This window comes from Sinocyclocheilus grahami, unplaced genomic scaffold (assembly GCF_001515645.1).
Source record: "Sinocyclocheilus grahami isolate Dianchi unplaced genomic scaffold, SAMN03320097.WGS_v1.1 scaffold11.1, whole genome shotgun sequence".
Taxonomy (NCBI): domain Eukaryota; kingdom Metazoa; phylum Chordata; class Actinopteri; order Cypriniformes; family Cyprinidae; genus Sinocyclocheilus; species Sinocyclocheilus grahami.
Window position 1 is genome coordinate 2,647,437 of NW_015505190.1, and position 19,692 is coordinate 2,667,128.

Below are 19,692 nucleotides of genomic sequence, written 5' to 3' on the forward strand. Positions count from 1 at the left end.
CTGACAGACCACAAAACCTACACAGACAAAACGGCTCTTAACTCAAAGCACTACTTTCACTGTTACACAGTATATGAACCTAAACAAACCTCTAAGCTATAAGAGCTGTTTTAGCATTATGCTAATACCACACAGCAGTGTTTAAAGCAGTAACAGCAACATTTCTGTTTGTTTGCTTGCTCTGTTCATAGCATGGCACTGGCACTGTATAAACTGACTGATTAACTTTTAATAATTCTTTATACTTATTTTTCCCAATATTTGATAATCTGTCTGTTTTCCTGAAGTTTAGGGGGCAGAGTTTATTTAAACGAGCCAGGCTTTGCTTAAAGCTGTCAGTGTATAGATCTACTATATTTGAGTATGTTCGGAATAGAATACTACTATACTACTCATACTATTTCTGTAGAATGCAGTATGAATACTGTGCACAGTATGCAAAATACCAGTTTGACCTTTCACATTTGCCTAAATGTATAGTATACAGCAGAACACACTGCCTGGGAGACTATATCCCACAATGCAATGTGTTCAAACTCCTATTTCAAATGTGACTTGTGCACTTGAACATCTGTTTTTATTCATTACTTAATTGAACATATTTTTAAAAAATTTTTGAAAACATCTTTAAAATTGGATTAAAATAAATTTTTATTTCTGAAGTTATTAGTACCACTTGACCTGAAAGCATAATAGGGTCACGTATGTATTTAGCATACTATTGTTTAAAACGTGTATATTGTACTGCATCATATACTATTTTTAGACAGTGTAGCCTATATAGTGTGTATTACGCAGTATGCAAGTAAATATGCTATTCTGTGCGTAAATGTCTTGCAAAGTTAAAGGTTTCTAATATATATTTTGTGAAAGATTTTACTGCTATCCCTATATACATTTTCATATGAAACTGCAGTTTTATACAACAACCTCCTTTCTCTCTCTTGTAATATTAAAACAAAGACATTTCCGGAAGTGCGTTGAAAAGAGATGGTGTTTTGATGCTTACATTTCCCACTAGAGGGCATTCAATATGCATTTCAGGATTTCTTTTGAGAAGTAGATCAGGAGCAGCAAAATTAAATGTAAACTTTTTATTTTCTTGTTTACAACTTGATTACCATAAGGGAGAGCAACTCCAGTGTTAATATTTTGATATGACCACAATTACTGAAATAAAATCTATTTAATGTAGCTCAATCACTTCTCACTTTTTTAGGTGTGGAAATGTAAATACTTACATAGTGAGTCAGTCACTCAATCCCTCAGAAACGTTGTTAAATTTCCTTTATTTTTAGTCATTATAAAATATCAAAAATAAAATAATACATTCTCCGAACAGCCAAATTCTTGATTTCTCTTTCCTACATATGTTTACGAATTACAAATATGATGGTAACAGATCAGTAACATGAAAGAGTAGTGCTTTTGCTTAACTACTGCCCGTTGGCACGTGTGGGTACTAGTACAAATAAATCACACTGACTATTTCACTGTCATACACTTTACTCTTACTGCTCATAAAAGCCTAAACATGCAAATTACTCCTAGTATTTAAAAAAAGCACAGAGTATAATAAATGAGGCACATTGGCATAAACAAACAGGAGGGTACAGATGGAGGGTACAGCTGCAGGTAACAAATGAACCTGTTCACATTCCAGCAGATGCACACAAACACTCTCCTTAATACACAGACAATGGGTGAAAATACACCTGTGTGCATTACAGCAGGCCCGAAACACTCTCTGAGTGCAGTAAATAAACACACATGCATTGACTTTTTTGGCTAAACACACACACATATTCATTAGTTGGTTACATCTATTACACATGCACACATCAACAAGCACATTTAGCTATAGAATTTTGTACATTGATTGGTACGGACAATACATAGTTTTCTTAAGCATGACACAGGTACACAGATATAAAGCACAAAAGTTGTTCCTGATTCTGGTTCTGAGCTATTTTTTGGCGAAATGACTTAGAAGAACTACACTGTGCGTGGTGTAAGAGTTTGGCGAATCTTGTAAACATGTTAGAACAGCTAGCTCTATGAACTTCATGCAAATTAAAACCTTCAAAGAAAAAAAAGAGAGGCTTGAGAATGTCTCTACGTATTTACACATACTCACGGTAGAGTCACATCAACAGGGAGGCACTGACACACACACACACACACTTTTTTTCTGGTCCTTTGGCTTAAATTTTAAGGTATCAGCAAAAGTCTGATTCGGCAAGTTTAATGTTTAGACCCTGGTTCAAGAAGCTATTTCCTGAGTGAACATCACTACATGTACACAAACTCACGCAACAAACCGTATGAGTAGAATATTTGCTCTAATGCATAAAAAACAATGTGCAATATACATTAAATGTCAAAATACATATAATTCTTTTTAAAATTCTTATATAAATAGCATAAATGGCATTAACTGCTTTGTATTAAGGGGTTTGTTGAATCCACCACAAGGGCATGGCCTCGTCAATAGATAAAAAAGCAACTAAAGCAACTGCAAGTCAAGATAGGCTCCGCCTCCTACAGTGTGGTCTCCAATAGGCTGCTTGGCCGACAGCATAGAAGGGAGAGTTACCAAAGCGTCGCTGTTGCCGGGCTAAAGGAGACAGAAAGAAATTACATTTACTCAAGAAACACATGCTTATGTCTCATTATTTGTAATAAGTCCCACCTCAAATGAGTGACAGCCCTCCTACTGACTAACTAGCAAACCGCCTGAGGCAAATGTACAGCCTGCATGGGAAAGACGCACATTGTGGGTGTGCATGGCAGGAGTCACAGCTGTTTTTAGAATGGGTTTGTTAGCCCATTAGGCAGCCTAATAGAACGTTTCACTCCTGTGGTGTTAAATATTTAGTGTTATATTCTGCATAATGTGTAATACTGTCAAGTACATACTATAGCAATAATTACTGCAGTTTTAATATAGTAAACGATATTTTGAACACACTTACATACTTTGGGTGAAACCCTTCACGCCCTTAACTCAAAGCAAGAATGTTGAAAAGAAACTGACACACCCTAGCCTAGTTTATTCTGATTGCAGAGGGTCTCCTTCCCTTATTAGAAATAAATGTGAAATGTATTACAGTTATCGAGTATATATATAAAATATACAGCTTTAGATTTTTTCCCTGTATATTCAAATGTGTCCTGTTTAATTTAATGTTTTATGAATAAAATGTTATGACTATCATACTTTTTTACTATGATTTACAAAAGACACACACTAAAATGTTATTCAGTGTAACAATAGTTCTTTTTTAATAGTTTCATTTTTACATAAATATATCTGTTATGTTGAATGATGATGAAACATCACATATTATCATATTATTTTTTTTACAAAAGTTATTTGCAACATAAAAGTAGACACTACCTTGCATTATATATGCTTTCTATATATAAAATCAGTTTTGTACATTTAACATGATGCAGACACCAAAATGGGACATCTTGTCTTTTACGCATATATACATACATATATATTTGTTTTAATGTATTTTTAAAAAATAATTATAATATGATTGTTATATAATATATAAATTCAATTATAATAATAAGCATAAAAAATGTATGTATGATTTATATAATGACATTTATTTTAATATATATATATATATATAATAGAAAAAATAAATATATATGTTATATATAAAGATATATTTTTCTATATATATATATATATATATATATATAACACACACACACATATATATATATATATATATATATATATATATATATATATATATATATACATACATATATAAATAATATGAGTAGGTTTGTGCAATATGGAAGTGTTCATTGTGTGTATTATTATTTATGCATGAAGATTTCTTTTGCCTGATCTAGAATACTAACACCGGGCTCCTACTGCAATGGAACGGAAAACCAGTAGTCAAGTTAGAGCAGGCCAATGCACCGCACCTTAGCTCAGTGTGTGTTTGTGAGGGAATTTAGACCAGAGGAACCTGTTTAGCTCATTGAGGGGTTGTGACAATGCAACTATGCGGTCCTGTTACTCAAACCCACTAAAGCATCTAAATCTTCAATGCTGAGCACTGCAGGGCAAAAGACACACCTTAATGTTCCCTACAATCCAGCCCTGCCCTGCCTATAAACACACACACACACAAACACTGAGTTTCTGATGTGGAACAAACTAGGACTTGTATTTGGATCAGTGGTGCTTAATAACATTGTGCAGCTGGTTAATACTAATACATTTAAATTCTGCAGAAGCCGGCAGTGAACTGTAAATAATTTAGATACTTGCTATTTGGTAGGAAGTCAACTAAAATAATCTGAGAAATGGCATGAAAAAAATTCCTGAACTCACATTGATATTACAATACAGTCGTGGGTGTATTTTAAACTCACCTGATATCCATGTACCATGCTGAGGAATTCTTTAACCCCGCTATTATAAGCATGGGAAGGGGAGTGGCCTTGCATTCGTATCAGTGCTGTGGGTGGGGCTGAGAGGATTGAACCAGCTGAAGGGGTGTGGCCAGTTGAGAAGTAGCTGATGTTAGGGGGGGAGCCAGGTGGGCTGTATGAGAACAGACATGGATCAAATTTATGAAAAACTAAAACAAAAAAGGTAAATAAGTCAAAATATTCATATATATATATATATATATATATATATATATATATATATAGCTTTTATATTAAATATTTATATTTTAAATATTTTTTAAATTCTCTGTTTCTTCCATTGGTTGAACAAATAGTCCCGCCCCAATCAAACGTCATTGTGTTGAAGTGACAGATTACTCTATAGATCTTCTCTAGGGTTTCTGTAGCCTTCCTAAAGCTAGATAATCATATTTCTGTCCTTAAATCTCACACAGACAATCAGTACCTGAACCAGTTCTTCCACTATGAAGTGAGCTAAAATGCACATTAATGCTGTGTTAAACGACCTGGGTGTGACACACTCACTGTGTAGTGTGTTACCCTTGTAAACACACCCAGTCCTGGTTGTGCAAGTCCTTCTTAGAGACAAAGTCATTATGCTCATGTATTTAGAGCTTAATTTGAGGAGATCTTCAAAAAAAAAAAAAGCCCACAAAACACCCTCAAACACATCAGATTACACAAAGGGGTTGTTACGTAAATATTCACATTTTGTGAAACATCTCAGTGAACATAAGACAGCTACCGGTGAGTATTCTGACATCATGTAAGAGTGACATATTGACTGTGTCCAAAACATAAAGGTTTCTCTAAAAAAACTGGTTCAGACAGGTTTCCAAGGCATCACAACTAATGATCTAGAACAAATTCAAGTGAACTTTAGATATAACTAAGCAAATGTTTAAAGACTACAGTGCTTATTTCTTGTTAGAACTGCAATTATAAATTCCAATGGATATTCATTAATTCACTTTTTTCTCTTTTAACCACTCCTTCAGATGCCATTTGTATAATTTCACACACAGCATTATGGCATATTAAAGACAGTGCCTTGGAAACATTTATGCATCTATGATGCCTTCATTTCTCAGTAATCTCCCTAAGTTTTGGATACAGATGCTGACTTGGATTAATATGTACACTAGAGTATTAGACACGTCATTAACTCCAACTTAAATGGCATTCAATCATTCATTCATCATCTTCTGTGAATGAAACTGCAGGTAACTATTGATCTTACATTGCATATGTGTATGTGCATGGCTTATCTTGGACTGAAAAACAACATTAACAGACATAACTGTTACCTGGGATAATAGGTGGTGTAGTTCATGTACAGTGGGTTGCTGGCAGGGTAGAAAGCTGTCGTTGGTGCCAGGGGTCGGGGACTCAGCAGGAACTGGGAGGGGTAGAGAGCTGCTGGCTCCACAGGTAACACTGCTCCCGCAGGAAGGACCGCTCCAGCAGGAAGAACAGCTGTCCCGTGAGGAAATGCGTATGATGGAGGGGACAAACCTGAAATGGGGGAGGTGGTATATTGAGGAGTTATTGAGTGAAAAAACAACCTTGAAGCTTCCAGTTATTGCAAGTAGATATGATTGTAGTGTTAATCTTGTCAATGACAAAAAAAATGTTTTTTTTTTATTCTGTCATTGATAATGGAGGTTTAAAAAATGCACGATGGCTATAATTAAAATGTTTTTTATAAAACATATGGCTGATGAAAATGTGATAAGAAAAAGTAACACCGCAAGAAATTAAATGTGCTAACAAAATTTTTAGATTAAAGTTGAAATAATCCAACTATAGTGTGTAAACTATATAACTATAGACAGGGTTTAAGCTCAAATTTAAGACCTTTTAAGACCTGCACAAATAAAATTAATACCATATGAGCGGGGTAGGGCAATGTCTATAGTACCATATTAAACTGTAAAATTACTGTAAAAAGCATAACTTACAGTTTAGATACAAGTTTTCACAAAAACAAAAAGTTTTATAAAATGATAAACTTTACATTTCAGCCTTTAAACCATTTTTAAGAAAATAGATGAGTCAAAAGTATTAATTATTATATTAATTTAAATAATTATTATCAATAAATTATTATATCAATTAAATAACATAAATTAGGGGTGTGCGATATTGACAAAAAAATTATATCTCGATAATTTTCTGGGATTTTATCAATAACGATATTTAGACAATATTTTGCTGAGTGTGTTATTGTGCTGATATCTTATCTCTAATTGTGCTGACAGCTGACTCCTGAATTGTTTTATCATCATATTCTGTGTGGTCAGTTCACAGCAGTGATAGAAATTAATTATTTCCAACTAGTTTAATGGGCTTTTTTTATCTTTAAGCCATTTTTTTCTAAAAGTGTGCACCATCTTTTGGGTCAAATTCTTGCATTTGGGCTGTTACCAAGCAAATGAAATCAGAATCAACAAAATTTTTCTTTGCAATGCAGAGGAAACACAGAAGCTGCATTAGAAGTGGCATTTAGATGCATTAACACACTGTTTAATGAAGCTCTGAGGGACATGGAACACTTTAACCTGCAGTTACAAATGCATAAATAATGTTTTGATATTTTAAACATAAAACATTAAAAACTGATGTTTGAAATTATTTAAAAAATGAAAGGGTACCTTAAATGTGAAATGAAAACTGCCAGTAGGTGGCAGCAAGTCACTGTTAAGTGAGCCATTGCGATTGAACCAAATCCTTTTAATGGTTGATTCATTCAGGAACGAAACACCGTCATGTTGTTCAGAGATGCAAACCAGCGCCGTTGCTCTGTTTGAAATTATTTTTGTTGGAGAAATAGAGCAAAAACAGGAAATATGGTGTCTAAAACGTAAGTCTCTTAATATTAACTTCTTGTTTATTGAACTGTTGTATAAAATCAATATCATTTGTAATCATGCTGACTTTTGGAGAAAAAACGGCACTCTTCGTATGATATTAACTATATGAAATGATATAAATATATAAATGTTCTGCCTCATATCTTGAATTACGTAATTCTAAATGCATTTTAATAGACTGATTCATGCAGTGAAAGAACGCACTATAAATGCGCACGCGCACTAGTCTAACCTACTAGACTTCATCATGTAATGTATGCGTGCACTCTGTGTTTTGTTTGCTTTTCGCGATATACTCGATAATATCAAATCGCACATCATTAAAACAACAATTACGATATTATCGCAGACCATGCATATCGCACACCCCTATTAGATTTTTATAATGCATTGTCTTCTTATCGATCCACCAGTTCACATTTAAAGCTCTGCGTGTTTGCAGGGTAAAAACATGGGTCGATTTTCACATTGGTCTGAACTCTGAACAAAACAACATGTTTATTGAAAATGCTCATTCATTCTCTGACAGCAGGTGGAGCGTTTGGTAGAAATATAACTGTTTCCCCGGTAACAGCAGAACATTAAGCAGCTTTGAACTTTGAACATGCAGCGCTCATGTTTATTTAATGAAATCATAGCTTTCTGAAGTTTAATCGTCACAATTCAGCCATATCGCAATTCTGGTCTTTCCGTCCCCAAATTTAAGACCTCTTGAAATCATAATTAAGACTTTCTTGCACCATTTAAGACTTTTTAAGGCTTTAAATTTGATACAACTAAATTTAAGACTTTTTAAGACTTTTTTTAAGACCCGCAGAAACCCTGATAGAATTGGCACAATGGAGCTGAAAGAGTTGAACAATGATAAACTGAACTGATTTGCTAATTCAAATGCAACCTTTATGCCAGTGGTTCTCAACCAGGGGGCCGCAGGATGACTTAAAGGGATAGTTCTTCCAAAAAAATGAAAATTCTGTCATTAATTACTCACCCTCATGTCGTTCCAAACCCGTAAGACTTTCGTTCATCTTCGGAACACAAATCAAGATATTTTTAATGAAATCCAAGAGCTTTCTGACCCTCCACAGATAGCAATGTTGAAGCACTGATGTTACATGGACTATTTTAATGATGTCCTTACTACGTTTCTGGGCCTGGGAACATTTCAGTTACATTGCTGTCTATGGAGGCTCAGAAAGCTCTTGGATCTCATCAAAAATATCCTAATTTGTGTTCCAAAGATGAACGAAAGTCTTACGGGTTTGAAATAACATGAGGTTGAGAAATTAATGACAGAATTTTAATTTTTAGGTGAACCATCCCTTTAAGATTAAAAAAAGTGAAGTTAATTTAAGGTTAAGAAATGTAATATACTAATACACTTAGTTTATGTTAACTAAAAAAGTTTAAAAACAAGCTTTGTCATAATTACAGCAGAAATATTGGAAATATTGTGTCCTGTATGGAGCAGGTGGTGGGCTTTCAAATATTGTGTTGAACAGCAGGGTCAAAAAAGGTTGAGAACCACAGCTTAATGCTATTTTAGTGAGAATAAAAAGAACTAAAAATAATATAGGCTATATAGTTTTTTAAATGCATAATGTCATAATTTTTAATATTATTTTAATTCATTTTATTCTCACTAAGATGGCACAAAATTGTTGACAAAACTTTGTGTATACCATTTTAGTGAGAATAAAGTGGACTAAAATGAATGAATGTGACATGACGAAATATTGAATTTACATAATTACTAATAAAATAAAAACTAGCGATTAGTAGAGGTATTTTTGCCAAATAATAAAAGGGTGTGGTCCTGACTGAACCTAATCCAGTTACAATGAGGGCATTACACCTTTAAACCCCTTTCAAGTCCTGTTCATTGTTTGTCATCAGAGGCTCATGCAGTCATCCCATCAAACAAACAATGAACAATATACGGTGTAGCCACAAGCAGTAGCCATCTCAAAAGCCCACCCTAAATACAACCTGTCACATTGTGAACCTGCTTATGAGTTGTCTTGCAGCCAATTTGAGCATGTCTCATAGTTAACGCTGCAGGTACAATTACAAATCTCATCTATCATGTAAAAGTTATGTGTCTCGTTATATTAAATCTGTCAAAATGTCTTGTTCACTGTATTGAAGAAATACCAGTTTAGGAGAATAAATGTATTTCTATTAAAATATCTATCCCAAACTTTATCTCACACTCAAAGCATGCAGCAGACCATAACCCAAAGCTGTCAATAACTGCCATTATAATTCAGCTACAAGTCAAGTATGTTCCTCCACCCTTCAACACATATCAGTACACAGCCACAGGCATTCAGATGCCTTTAACCGGACTGAACCTGTGGCGTGCCGAGGCTTTTACATGTGCCGCTGTTGGTTGTTAGGATAGCAAAGTTACGGAGCTGACTATCTACAACCGAAGAAAGAAAGAAATCTATACTAAATCAAACAGAAAGTGCCTTTCCAGGACACACCAAAGTGCATATGGTGACATTTATGATTAAGGATTAAAATTGTGCACATTTAGATTTAGAAAGATTGCACTAAATCACCTCAAATAAAAGCCCTCCATTCCCCCGCTGTGGAAAAGCATCTGACAAACTCAGATCTGAATTGAATAAAAAAACAACAACATTCACCCACCCAGATTCCTACTGCTCCTGATGCCCGTTCCTGCTTGGGCACAGGACACCCACCATGAATGGATAAGTGAATGAATGAGAGAAAGGGGAAAAAACAGGAAGGCGTGAAGCGCCACCTACCCGCACACACAGCTGAGAGAAGCAGCACCAGAGCCCAGCGGCACTTACGTCGTAACTTACATGGCGGCGGCGAGAGGCCGCTCCTGTTGAGCGTCCCCCCCATCAGCACGATGTTCATCTCCTGAGCGGAGCACGCAAACACCTCCACGTAACGCTCCTTCATGCTGTGCTTGTGGCAGTGCTGGGCCGCCAGGAACGCCCGGTCAGCTGAACGCATCTGGATAAAAGCATCACCCGACGGACGACCCTGATCAAACACACAAACAAATGCTGAATTCATAAACTCACTTTAAACAAAAAAAACTAATAAGCGCATTTAACAAGAGAGCAGGATGTGTTTCCGCTTCCAATTTTTTTAAACTGTTGGTCAAAGTACTAAACGTGTCTCACTGTTTTTTTTCCCAGCATCTTCTGCCAGGAGCATCTGGTTTTTAAAATGCCATGTCAAGTTAACAGTAGGGTTGGGAACAGAAAACTGATTCTTATCCATAATGAGAATCTTTTAATTATTCTTATTTTAAATCGGACAGCAGCAAACAGACACTGTAAACTACATAGTTTAATTTCGGAACAATTACAGACTCTTATGAGCCAGTTCTTTTTAATCAATCAAAAATGGTGCAACCGCTATAGTTCAACTCCCCAAACAAATGAGTCTTATGGGTTCTTTAAATCAAAAACATACAGTGCGAAACAGCCCAATTGTTCTACAGTTCAATACGTGAATGAACAATGTTTATTTTGATAAAACAACAGAAATACATACGGCTATATAACCACAATCAGTGTAGTTAGTTACTGACTAGTTGTTCATATGACAATGTGTAGTTAAACGTTTTATAAAAATAAATAAATTGAATGTTGTTGTTAGTGTTTGTTCAGTGTTGTTGTTTAATATATAGGCCTAGTTAATTCAATAGAATTATTGCATAAAGATTGCATAAAAAGAAACTGTGTAAAAAGCACTTTGCATGAATTGTTTTAAATTCTGAATTACTTTTCCCCAAAAAATATTTATTCCTTAAAAAGTACTGCATTACAATTCAAATGTTTGGGTTTAGTAAGGTTGGATTATTTAATAAATTAATATTTTACTCAACAAGGATGTATTCAAAATGTGACCGTAAAGACTTTTACAATGTTACATATTCTATATTAAATAAATGCTGTTCCTATTCATCAAAAAATCCAGAAAAATGTATCATAGTTTCCACAAAAAAATATTAAGCAGCACACCTGTTTTATGAAATTGATAATCATAATAAATGTTTCTTGAGCACCACATCAGCATACTAGAATGATTGCTTTGCAATCACAGGGGAAAAAATAATGTTTCAAAATATACTAAAATAGAAAAGTCATTTTTAAATTGTAACAGTATTTCAAAATATTGCTCTTTTTACTGTATTTTTGATCAAATAAATGCAGCCTTGGTGAGCATAAGAGAATTCTTTCAAAACATTACAAAAAAAAAAAAATCATATCAAACCAAAACGTTTGAACGGTATTGTAAAAGAATCTTCAATGGAACCGTTAAGAGGAATCAAAATCATTAAATTCCTTCTTTATATCTAGCTGAAAATACACAAGCCAGCAAGCCAACTTAAAAAAAATGCGGTTTGTATGGAAACATTTGTATGGTCTATCCTATTCTCAAGTACAGTTCTCTTCAGCATGCTTTGAGATATTGTAAGGACCAAGGCATGACAGAAACACATTGTAAAGGAATGAAGAAACACAAGTCCTGACAGAAGCTGTGATTAATCACCCTTTTTTGTGGAGCGGTTGAGCCAAAGGGGGAAAACTACCTGACAGAACACATTCTGAACTGCATAGGTGTGTTTATTTTGTTACTGGATGAACTTCATATGAATACTACAGTTCATATGTATATAAGTGGGTCTTAGATCCTTACCTGCTGGTTAAGCACCATATGCACTCCATGTGGCTTGATGTCAGCCGTGTATTCCCCCAAGAAAACCAATATGTCCTGGATGGTGGCATCGTACGGCAGACCCCTCAATCTCACGCAGTCCCGCACACCTGTCACTGCTGCCGTTTGGGGCACGAATGTGGGGGATGGCACAACAGACAGGATGGGGGATGGGGCCACGGGAATCAGTGGGGCCGATGAGTATCTGTTCAGTACCTGACACACAAATGCTGGAGTTACATGACTGGCAATGCACATCATCAAAAAGACTTTTGCCTGTTTATAGCTCCAGGTGTGGAGATGATAGATGAACTGTGCTCTACCTGCAGGTCCTGATACTTTTTGCCACTTTTTGGTGTGTCTGTATCTTTAAATGCCCTTATATATGGAGACAAATTGCCCATTCTGTGTTGGTTTTATATTTGTTGGAACTTTACCAGATCAGGTCTATGAATATGCACTTCCTGCTTGAGCAAGTCAAACCATCACTTTAGGGTTAGCATTAAAAACCCACAGCAGATTTGTTTTTAGGTTTCTTTCTTTGTTTCTTTATATTTGATTGTTTAATGTAATTACCCTTTCTATAATTAACTCTTCTTAATGACTGGTCCAATATATCTCTACTTTGGTTAAGATAGACAGAAAATGAGTTTGACCGATTTTATTTTATTTTACCATTATTCCTATTTTTCCCATAATTCGTTATAGGAATAAAAGTTAATTAATGCATATATTGCATTCAAAAACTAAGATGAAAATAAATCTGCAATCACTCTGATAAGCAAAACAACTAGCCGTTTATATAATACAGGCAAACTAAACTAAACTAAAAATAATAAAATATATTTATTATGCATATTACGTTCATTGTTGTAGTCTAATGATTATGCACTTATTATGTTAAAAGTAAAAATAAAACAATTAAAAATCAGTTCTACATACCGTTATTAGACAAAAGAAAATTTACTGGTTGTAAAAACAAGCAAACAAAAAAAGCAGGTTTTTTTATTTCTGGCATAAATTCAGTCTTTTGGCATTATTGATGTGATGATTTAATTGTAAGTATTCTGTTTATTAAAGAACCCAACAACCAGCCAGCTATTAATATAAAGCATGATGGGATTCTCTTTGCCTAAATGACACACCCTTATAATACCAAAACCGCTGCTGGTGAACAACACAGCTGAGCTAGTCAAACACACATGACATCTGCTCAAAAACAGGTTAAAGTGAGTTCAACCGCCTGCTATGGTTGAGTAGCTTTGGTTTGATATATATGACGACAGCTAAATATTAACACAGAGGAATTCCAAGTAATTCTACAAAATTAGCAACAATGAAATTTGAAAGGTTTTACATTACAGAACAGGAAGACTAGCAGAGAGATTTTATGACAGCTTTGAAAAGCTAATCTTTTACAGATTGCCGAGCTGAGTGTTTGTTCAGCGAGCCGGGTCGTTCAGATAGAGTACATGCTTTTACGCACACTTACACACCCAAACAGCTCACGCTTTACTTGCCCTGCCGAGTCTGTCTAAACCAACCTTAATACACTCCACACAACTGATGGCTTCAAATCAAATAGAAAGTGCTGCACTCACCTGTTGCACCTCAGCCGCAGTGCTCTTGAACAGCTCTATGTACCTCTTGCCCAGGATGTCCTTGTGTTTTTTCAGTGCGTTCTGAGCATGCTCCTCGCAGGAGAACAGGACGAACGCATCCCCAGTGGGCCTGCCATCGGGAAAACGTACAAACAGAATGCCTTCGCTGCCGTCTGTCACAGGACACGCCGGGGAGAAGAACTGCAGCACCTGCTCTGCGGTGGCGGTGAACGGAAGTCCACGCATGCGTACGATAACCTGATTCTCCCTCGACAGAAATTTGGCCACTTCATTAGAGGTACCTGTCAGTCAGACACATGAGGCACTCAATGTGAAGCTAAATTACACAAAACATACTCAAACCAATGCAAATAACCCTGACAGAACACAAACTCAGGAAATCAGAGGATATATACAGTTTTATTACAACTGCATTCATATAATAACTAGTAAGAGTTCTCAACACTTGTGAATGATTCCTGTGACTTTACGTCCTGTAGTTCTTTTAAGGCTTAAATATTTGGAAAAATAAATGCGATTTCATTGCCAAACGATGAGATGACTTCAATGATAAATAAATGTAAATCAGTTCTCACTGATTTCGATTCACTGCAAAGAACTGATTCAGAATCATTTGTTCAGGAATCAGACATGTAGTTGCATGTGGTTGCACATTACATTTTTAGATTCAAAGAAGTGGCTCATACAAATAATTAAGTTTGGGAATCTACACTGGTCACAACCAGTTCTGAATAAGAATATCTTTTTCATGGAATTTAATTAATTATGGAACCAGTTCTGAATAAGAATAGGGACCGGTTCTCAGATCCCAACCCTATCCACCTACAAACCCAAATATCACATGCATGCAAACTTAATCGCAAAAAAAGTATTTTTACCTCCTGCAATCTTTAGAAAGTCTTCACCTGTTGCTTTGTAAACCTGCAATACAAAATAATGTAAATCATTTTGAATTTACATAGAATTCCACTACAATTAAAAAAAGGTTATAGTAACTGGACTTTTGTTCATCTGGGTACTAAATGTAACTCCTATACTTAGTATTACACTATACTTAATATAATAGCTTTATGAATGTGTGTGTACCTCAATGTATCTGGTGCCCATGTGATGCTTGTGTCTCTGCAGGGCCAAATCCCTGTGCTCTTCACTCTCAAACCGCACTAGTGCCTCTCCGTTCCTCCTGCCCTGAGCATTCAGACACAACGCTGCACCTCCTCTACACACACAAACACACACATGCAGTCATTCATTAGAAACACTGGCATTGTGCACAGACTGAATGATAATCATTTATTAATAAGTGCTGCCTATGGGTGGTTTGCAGGTTATGTGTGCATACTTGGCAATGTTGAGACCCCTGAAGAACCGGGCGATGTCCTGGTCTGAGGACTGCCATGGAAGACCCCGAGCTCTGATCACTGTGTTATCATCCACCCTCTCCATCTTACTGCTATACACACATACATGCAATTTAAACAATGTGTCACAAAAGCTTATACTAGTAGCAAGGCAAAAAATTATATCAAGTGACCCTTTGTTAAAGCTCTACATCCTTGGTTACTACTACTTTAAGCTTTACAGAAATTCTCACAGGATTCAACAAGAGATTTTGGTGACCTGCATGATTTCCAGTAAATGTGCTCTGGTTAGAATTATGTGTGACATTGTACAGCATTTTATCAGATGTTTTTCTTTAAATAAATACTTCTAAATAAAAAGAAAAACTTCAATATCTCAACTGATAAATAAACCTACTGTAACATTCGTTTACCAGTAATAGTTATTACATGTTCATTAGTGAGTAATGAACTTCTCAGGGTTTCTTAAAATATTAGGAAAAAGAAAAAAAAACTTTATATTAAAATACTCAATAATACTTTTATCCTCTCCGAATAATAGGCATCACTATTATGTGTTCCAGCAACATGAAATTCCATGTAAACATTTAAACTTAACACACAACAGCTTCAATTTCGATTTTATAGTCATTTATGATTCATTTAATAGAAATTAGACTCACAAACAGTAATTTACAAATTTTAATGAGTAACTATAAACATGTATATTCATTATAGAAAATCCCATGACTTTTCTGTGATTTTATTCATTTATATATTTATTTTATATATTAAGGTGGAGCTTAGCAAAAAATTATAATTAGAACACAGTTGCAGACATTTATTTGTTAGTTTAGTTTAAATAAGAAACAGCTCTTACCAAGTGCCAGTCTCAAACTTGTCATTCACTTTTTCTGGGAAGGAGAACTGGTGGCCTATGAAGACGAATAAAGCAGGTTCATAACAAAAACACTTCTGAATATTACAGTCATGTGTTCAGACAATAATATGCAAGTTATAATGACTTACAGACAGGCTCTGAGATAAGTGCTAAAACAATTTCTGACATCTGCTGAACCTTGTGAGCAGTGAAAGCATGAAGAGAAGAATCTACAACCACATTTAGGTCTGATCGCAACCGCAGTCAAGGAATACAGCGTCTGTGTTTAGTGTTACTGGTGATAATTACCATTTAATGACACAGTAAAGATGCAAGGAACAACTAGGACAGGGTTTATAAACGCACAAGGACTGTTAAATACACAGCAGTCTTCCATAAAGGCACAATAGAAACATGGAGAGAATGACTTTCGATTAACCTTTCTTACTGTGCAGAGGGCTGTGCTATTGCATTGTGTGTTTGACTCTGTGTGTGTGTGTGTGTGTGTGTGTGTGTGTGTGTGTATTAAGACGTTACAGCGTAGGTGTGGCAGGTTAAGCTTGTTGGCTAAACACTCTTGGCTTTCTCTTGCTGGCTCAATTGAGCCCACACTATTGTGAGTCTATTTGCATTCCAAAACCTTGGGATCCTGCAGCCAACACCCTGTTGCCTATCTTTCTCTCTCATACACACTCAAACGCAACTTCCTCACACTGGTTGTCAGAGAATTATCAACTAATATGTGTAATAATCTACTCTCATCCATTTAAGTCTTACAAAAAACACACAAAATGATATCGTGAGCTTTTTTAAGGATACAGTCAGCCATGACCTGAAGATTCAAGTCTTTCAACTCCCCTTCTGATGGGAATTTATTCTTGAACTCTTTTCGCAGGTCAAAGAATGAGAAGAAACACTCAGGCAACAAAACATTCTGAAAAGCACAAAAGCAAGCAGTCAAGAAAACACATCTGCTCTTTTAAATTATTCCCTTATAAATAAATATCGCCTGCTCAGTTGCAGTATTTAGAGTTTGATACCTTGCTGGAAGCCTCGGGATGGAGGACTTGACGAATGTGCAGCTGTCCATCCGTACAGAGGTAGAAGGTGTTTCCTGCACCTGTGTCCACTTCTGCACATAACCTCTGATTCAACTGCACACACATGGACACTCTGAGAAAACGCCACTTTTATGTGCCATTTAATACATACCCACAAGGCTGCTTGTGCAAATATCAATCCACAAGCTGTTAAATAACGCATGTAATAGTGTGTAAAGATATGCCACTAAATGGTGTATATGCAGACCCTCCCTCAAAGAGAGTTAGAAAAGAAAGTTTAACTGTCCTTTGAAAGGATCCACTCTCAAATGCAAATATCTTTATGTATTTTGAACGGAACGTTCTAAAAAAGATAAATACCAGCCTGTCAGAACAGATTGTATGAGAATGATCACCTGTTCGATGGCCTCCTCAAGCGGTTCAGCTTCTGTCAAGGTCTCCTCGGTGAGTCCACTCACCTCCTGACACTCCTCAGAGAGCTCAATGTGATCTGGTTTGACTAGCAATTCATTTACCTGACCAGCCTAAATGTGGAAAGCAGAGGAATGCTCACTTCCAACATATAGATTTACATAGGCAAATAAATAAATAAATGGATGGATGAATTGATAAATAGCAGGGGAATAGATTTGGATTTAGACTGATAGAGCCTTAGATTTGACTTTGCACTTTTTGTTTAAATATCTGCCTTATACAAATTATACTGTACACACACACACACACACACATACAAACGCACATATACAGACAGACAGACAGATAGATGAAAGTGAATAAATGAATAAATAAATACATTTTAATATTTGTCCTTTTACTTCGTAATATTTTTAAAAATATATGACATATTAATGAAAAACGTACTCTCTCTAACCTCCACCAGAATTACTATACACACACACCAACGCACGCACGCACACACACACACACACCAATGCATAACACGCATTCACACCATCATGGGGAAATATGAAATTACCTTTTTAGTCGCTAAATCCACAACCTGCCAAACCAGCTGTACAATTTCCTTCTCATCTGATCCCAATTGGTCCCCACTTGCGCCAGATGTGGTGGTGAATAAAAGCACCAGATAATCTGGATTAACCGTCATTTTTAAGAAGGGGGAAAAAACTATTGTCACACCACCCCGATTGCAAAAGCAAAACCCTAGAGATCAACTCCAGGTGACAGAGAAGCCAAGAGCCCAGTGACCCCACACCTACGGACAGATCAGTGCCGGGTTCGGACTCGCCTCGATGTGTCCCGTGGCCTTTTAATTGCGTGAGAATCGATGCAAACAAGTCCGAAACCCTTGGCTCTGCTCCGCAATGGCTGCTTGGATCGCGCTGGTTTTGTGTGCGCCCTACCTGGCCACCGCCCACGTGACACAGGTAATAGATACCTGCCCTAAAGAAAGCCCTCCTACTGCTGCAGAGAAACAAGGACGTGGCATGGCACTCCGAAAACGCGCTCGTGGTACATGATGTGAGGGAATTCAGGATCTGTTTATTACACGTTTACACAGTCTACTAATAAAATAACCCAGCGTTAACACCTGCTCACCTGCATTCAAACGCGAACAGGTCGTAATGTGTAAAAAATGACGCAAGGCCTGAAGTTTTAATATTGTAGCCTACTAACTAAACTATATTAGCCTGACCAAACAAATCCCTAGACTTAAAATGTATCTATAACCATGTTATAAGTCAATATTTCGACAGTTAGAAGCACATGTAAACTCGCCGTGAGTGTAGGCCTACATCTGTTATAATATGACCATCACAGGCACTGAAAAAAGAGAAAGAGAAAGATGCCACATAACAATCCTCCACACACAGTGAAGGCCAGTTATGCCAATATTTTTCTGATAATTAGGCTAACAACTCTTGCTCAACCACCTCTTGCACCTCCAGCAGTACTGTGACCTGAGTTTGTTAGGTGTTACAACACGCAAATCACTGAAGGCCTTTGTTTATTTACATTTTGTGTCATTTTATTACCTTTAGCCATGTTTCTGACATTCTTGCACCTGTTATTGGACTCTTTCAGGTCCTTAATAGAAAGATGAATTACTTTAACCTGTAAATAGTTTTTTCTTCTGTCATTTCTATGCATTAATCATTCAGGGATTTCCAGTAAATCCTTTATAATAATGTGCTTTTAAAAAGCTTTATTAAAGAGTGATATCTGAAGTTAATCCTATAATAATAAAAAATAACTTTGAGAGGATTTTGTATAAAATAAAATAAAATGTAAAAACAAAACAAAAACAAAAAACTCTGAATAATAATAATAATTAATAACTTTGAAACGTAGGCGGATATTATATTTTTTTGTATAATCTATTCTTAATGTTTTTGGAATAGTCTACCTGTGCAAGATTGGACACAATGTGTTATGATATACAAAACCATTATCGAAACCTAGTAGTCTAATGAATAATTACTAAACGATGCATGTATATGGCTTTACTGAAATGTTGGGGTCATATGACGTTGCTAAAAAGAACATTATTTTGTGTATTTGGTGTAATGAAATGTGTTTACAAAACTGCTATAAGAAACAGAAAAGATGAATTCATTGTTTACCTGGGTCTTCAGTCTATGATTAGCTCACCTCACCTCTTATCTGACAAGTCTTCGGGTTTTTCGAGTCGTTCGTTCATCACGTGACAGCAGCATAAACTTAACTAAAGCAGTCTGAGCCGGAACGAGAATTGATTAGTTCTTTATTTTTATTTTTTATTTTTTATTGAAGATA

The 19,692-nt window shown here is 35.8% G+C and overlaps 1 protein-coding gene across 3 annotated transcripts; it reads right to left on the reverse strand.

Moving 5' to 3' along the window:
* Nucleotides 1–1,560: 1,560 nt before the first annotated feature.
* On the reverse strand, nt 1,561–18,283 carry LOC107595869 (epithelial splicing regulatory protein 1). Of its 3 annotated transcripts, none has more exons than XM_016286464.1 (15): nt 17,912–18,283; nt 17,331–17,459; nt 16,915–17,028; nt 16,694–16,808; nt 16,024–16,122; nt 15,875–15,929; nt 14,997–15,107; nt 14,741–14,873; nt 14,533–14,575; nt 13,634–13,935; nt 12,015–12,248; nt 10,160–10,346; nt 5,757–5,964; nt 4,408–4,579; nt 1,561–2,617 (listed from the first exon to the last, which is right to left on the reverse strand). In XM_016286464.1, exons 1-15 carry the CDS (start codon nt 18,041–18,043, stop codon nt 2,507–2,509), a joined length of 2,145 nt encoding a protein of 714 aa, XP_016141950.1. In that variant the 5' UTR covers nt 18,044–18,283; the 3' UTR covers nt 1,561–2,506. The 3 variants fall into 3 exon arrangements, with proteins under 3 accessions (XP_016141950.1, XP_016141944.1, XP_016141958.1); XM_016286458.1 differs by having other exon boundaries at nt 10,148–10,346; XM_016286472.1 differs by lacking the exon at nt 4,408–4,579 and having other exon boundaries at nt 2,520–2,617; nt 10,148–10,346.
* Nucleotides 18,284–19,692: the final 1,409 nt, after the last annotated feature.

Excerpts from the sequence above, each read along its gene's own strand:
- LOC107595869 (XM_016286458.1), bottom strand. The coding sequence starts at position 18,043 with ATGACGGTTAATCCAGATTATCTGGTGCTTTTATTCACCACCACATCT. Across the intron at positions 14,874-14,996 it reads AGGGGTCTCAACATTGCCAA|AGGAGGTGCAGCGTTGTGTC; the intron begins GTATGCACACAT and ends TTGTGTGTGTAG. Across the intron at positions 12,249-13,633 it reads CTGCGGCTGAGGTGCAACAG|GTACTGAACAGATACTCATC; the intron begins GTGAGTGCAGCA and ends TTTGTGTGTCAG.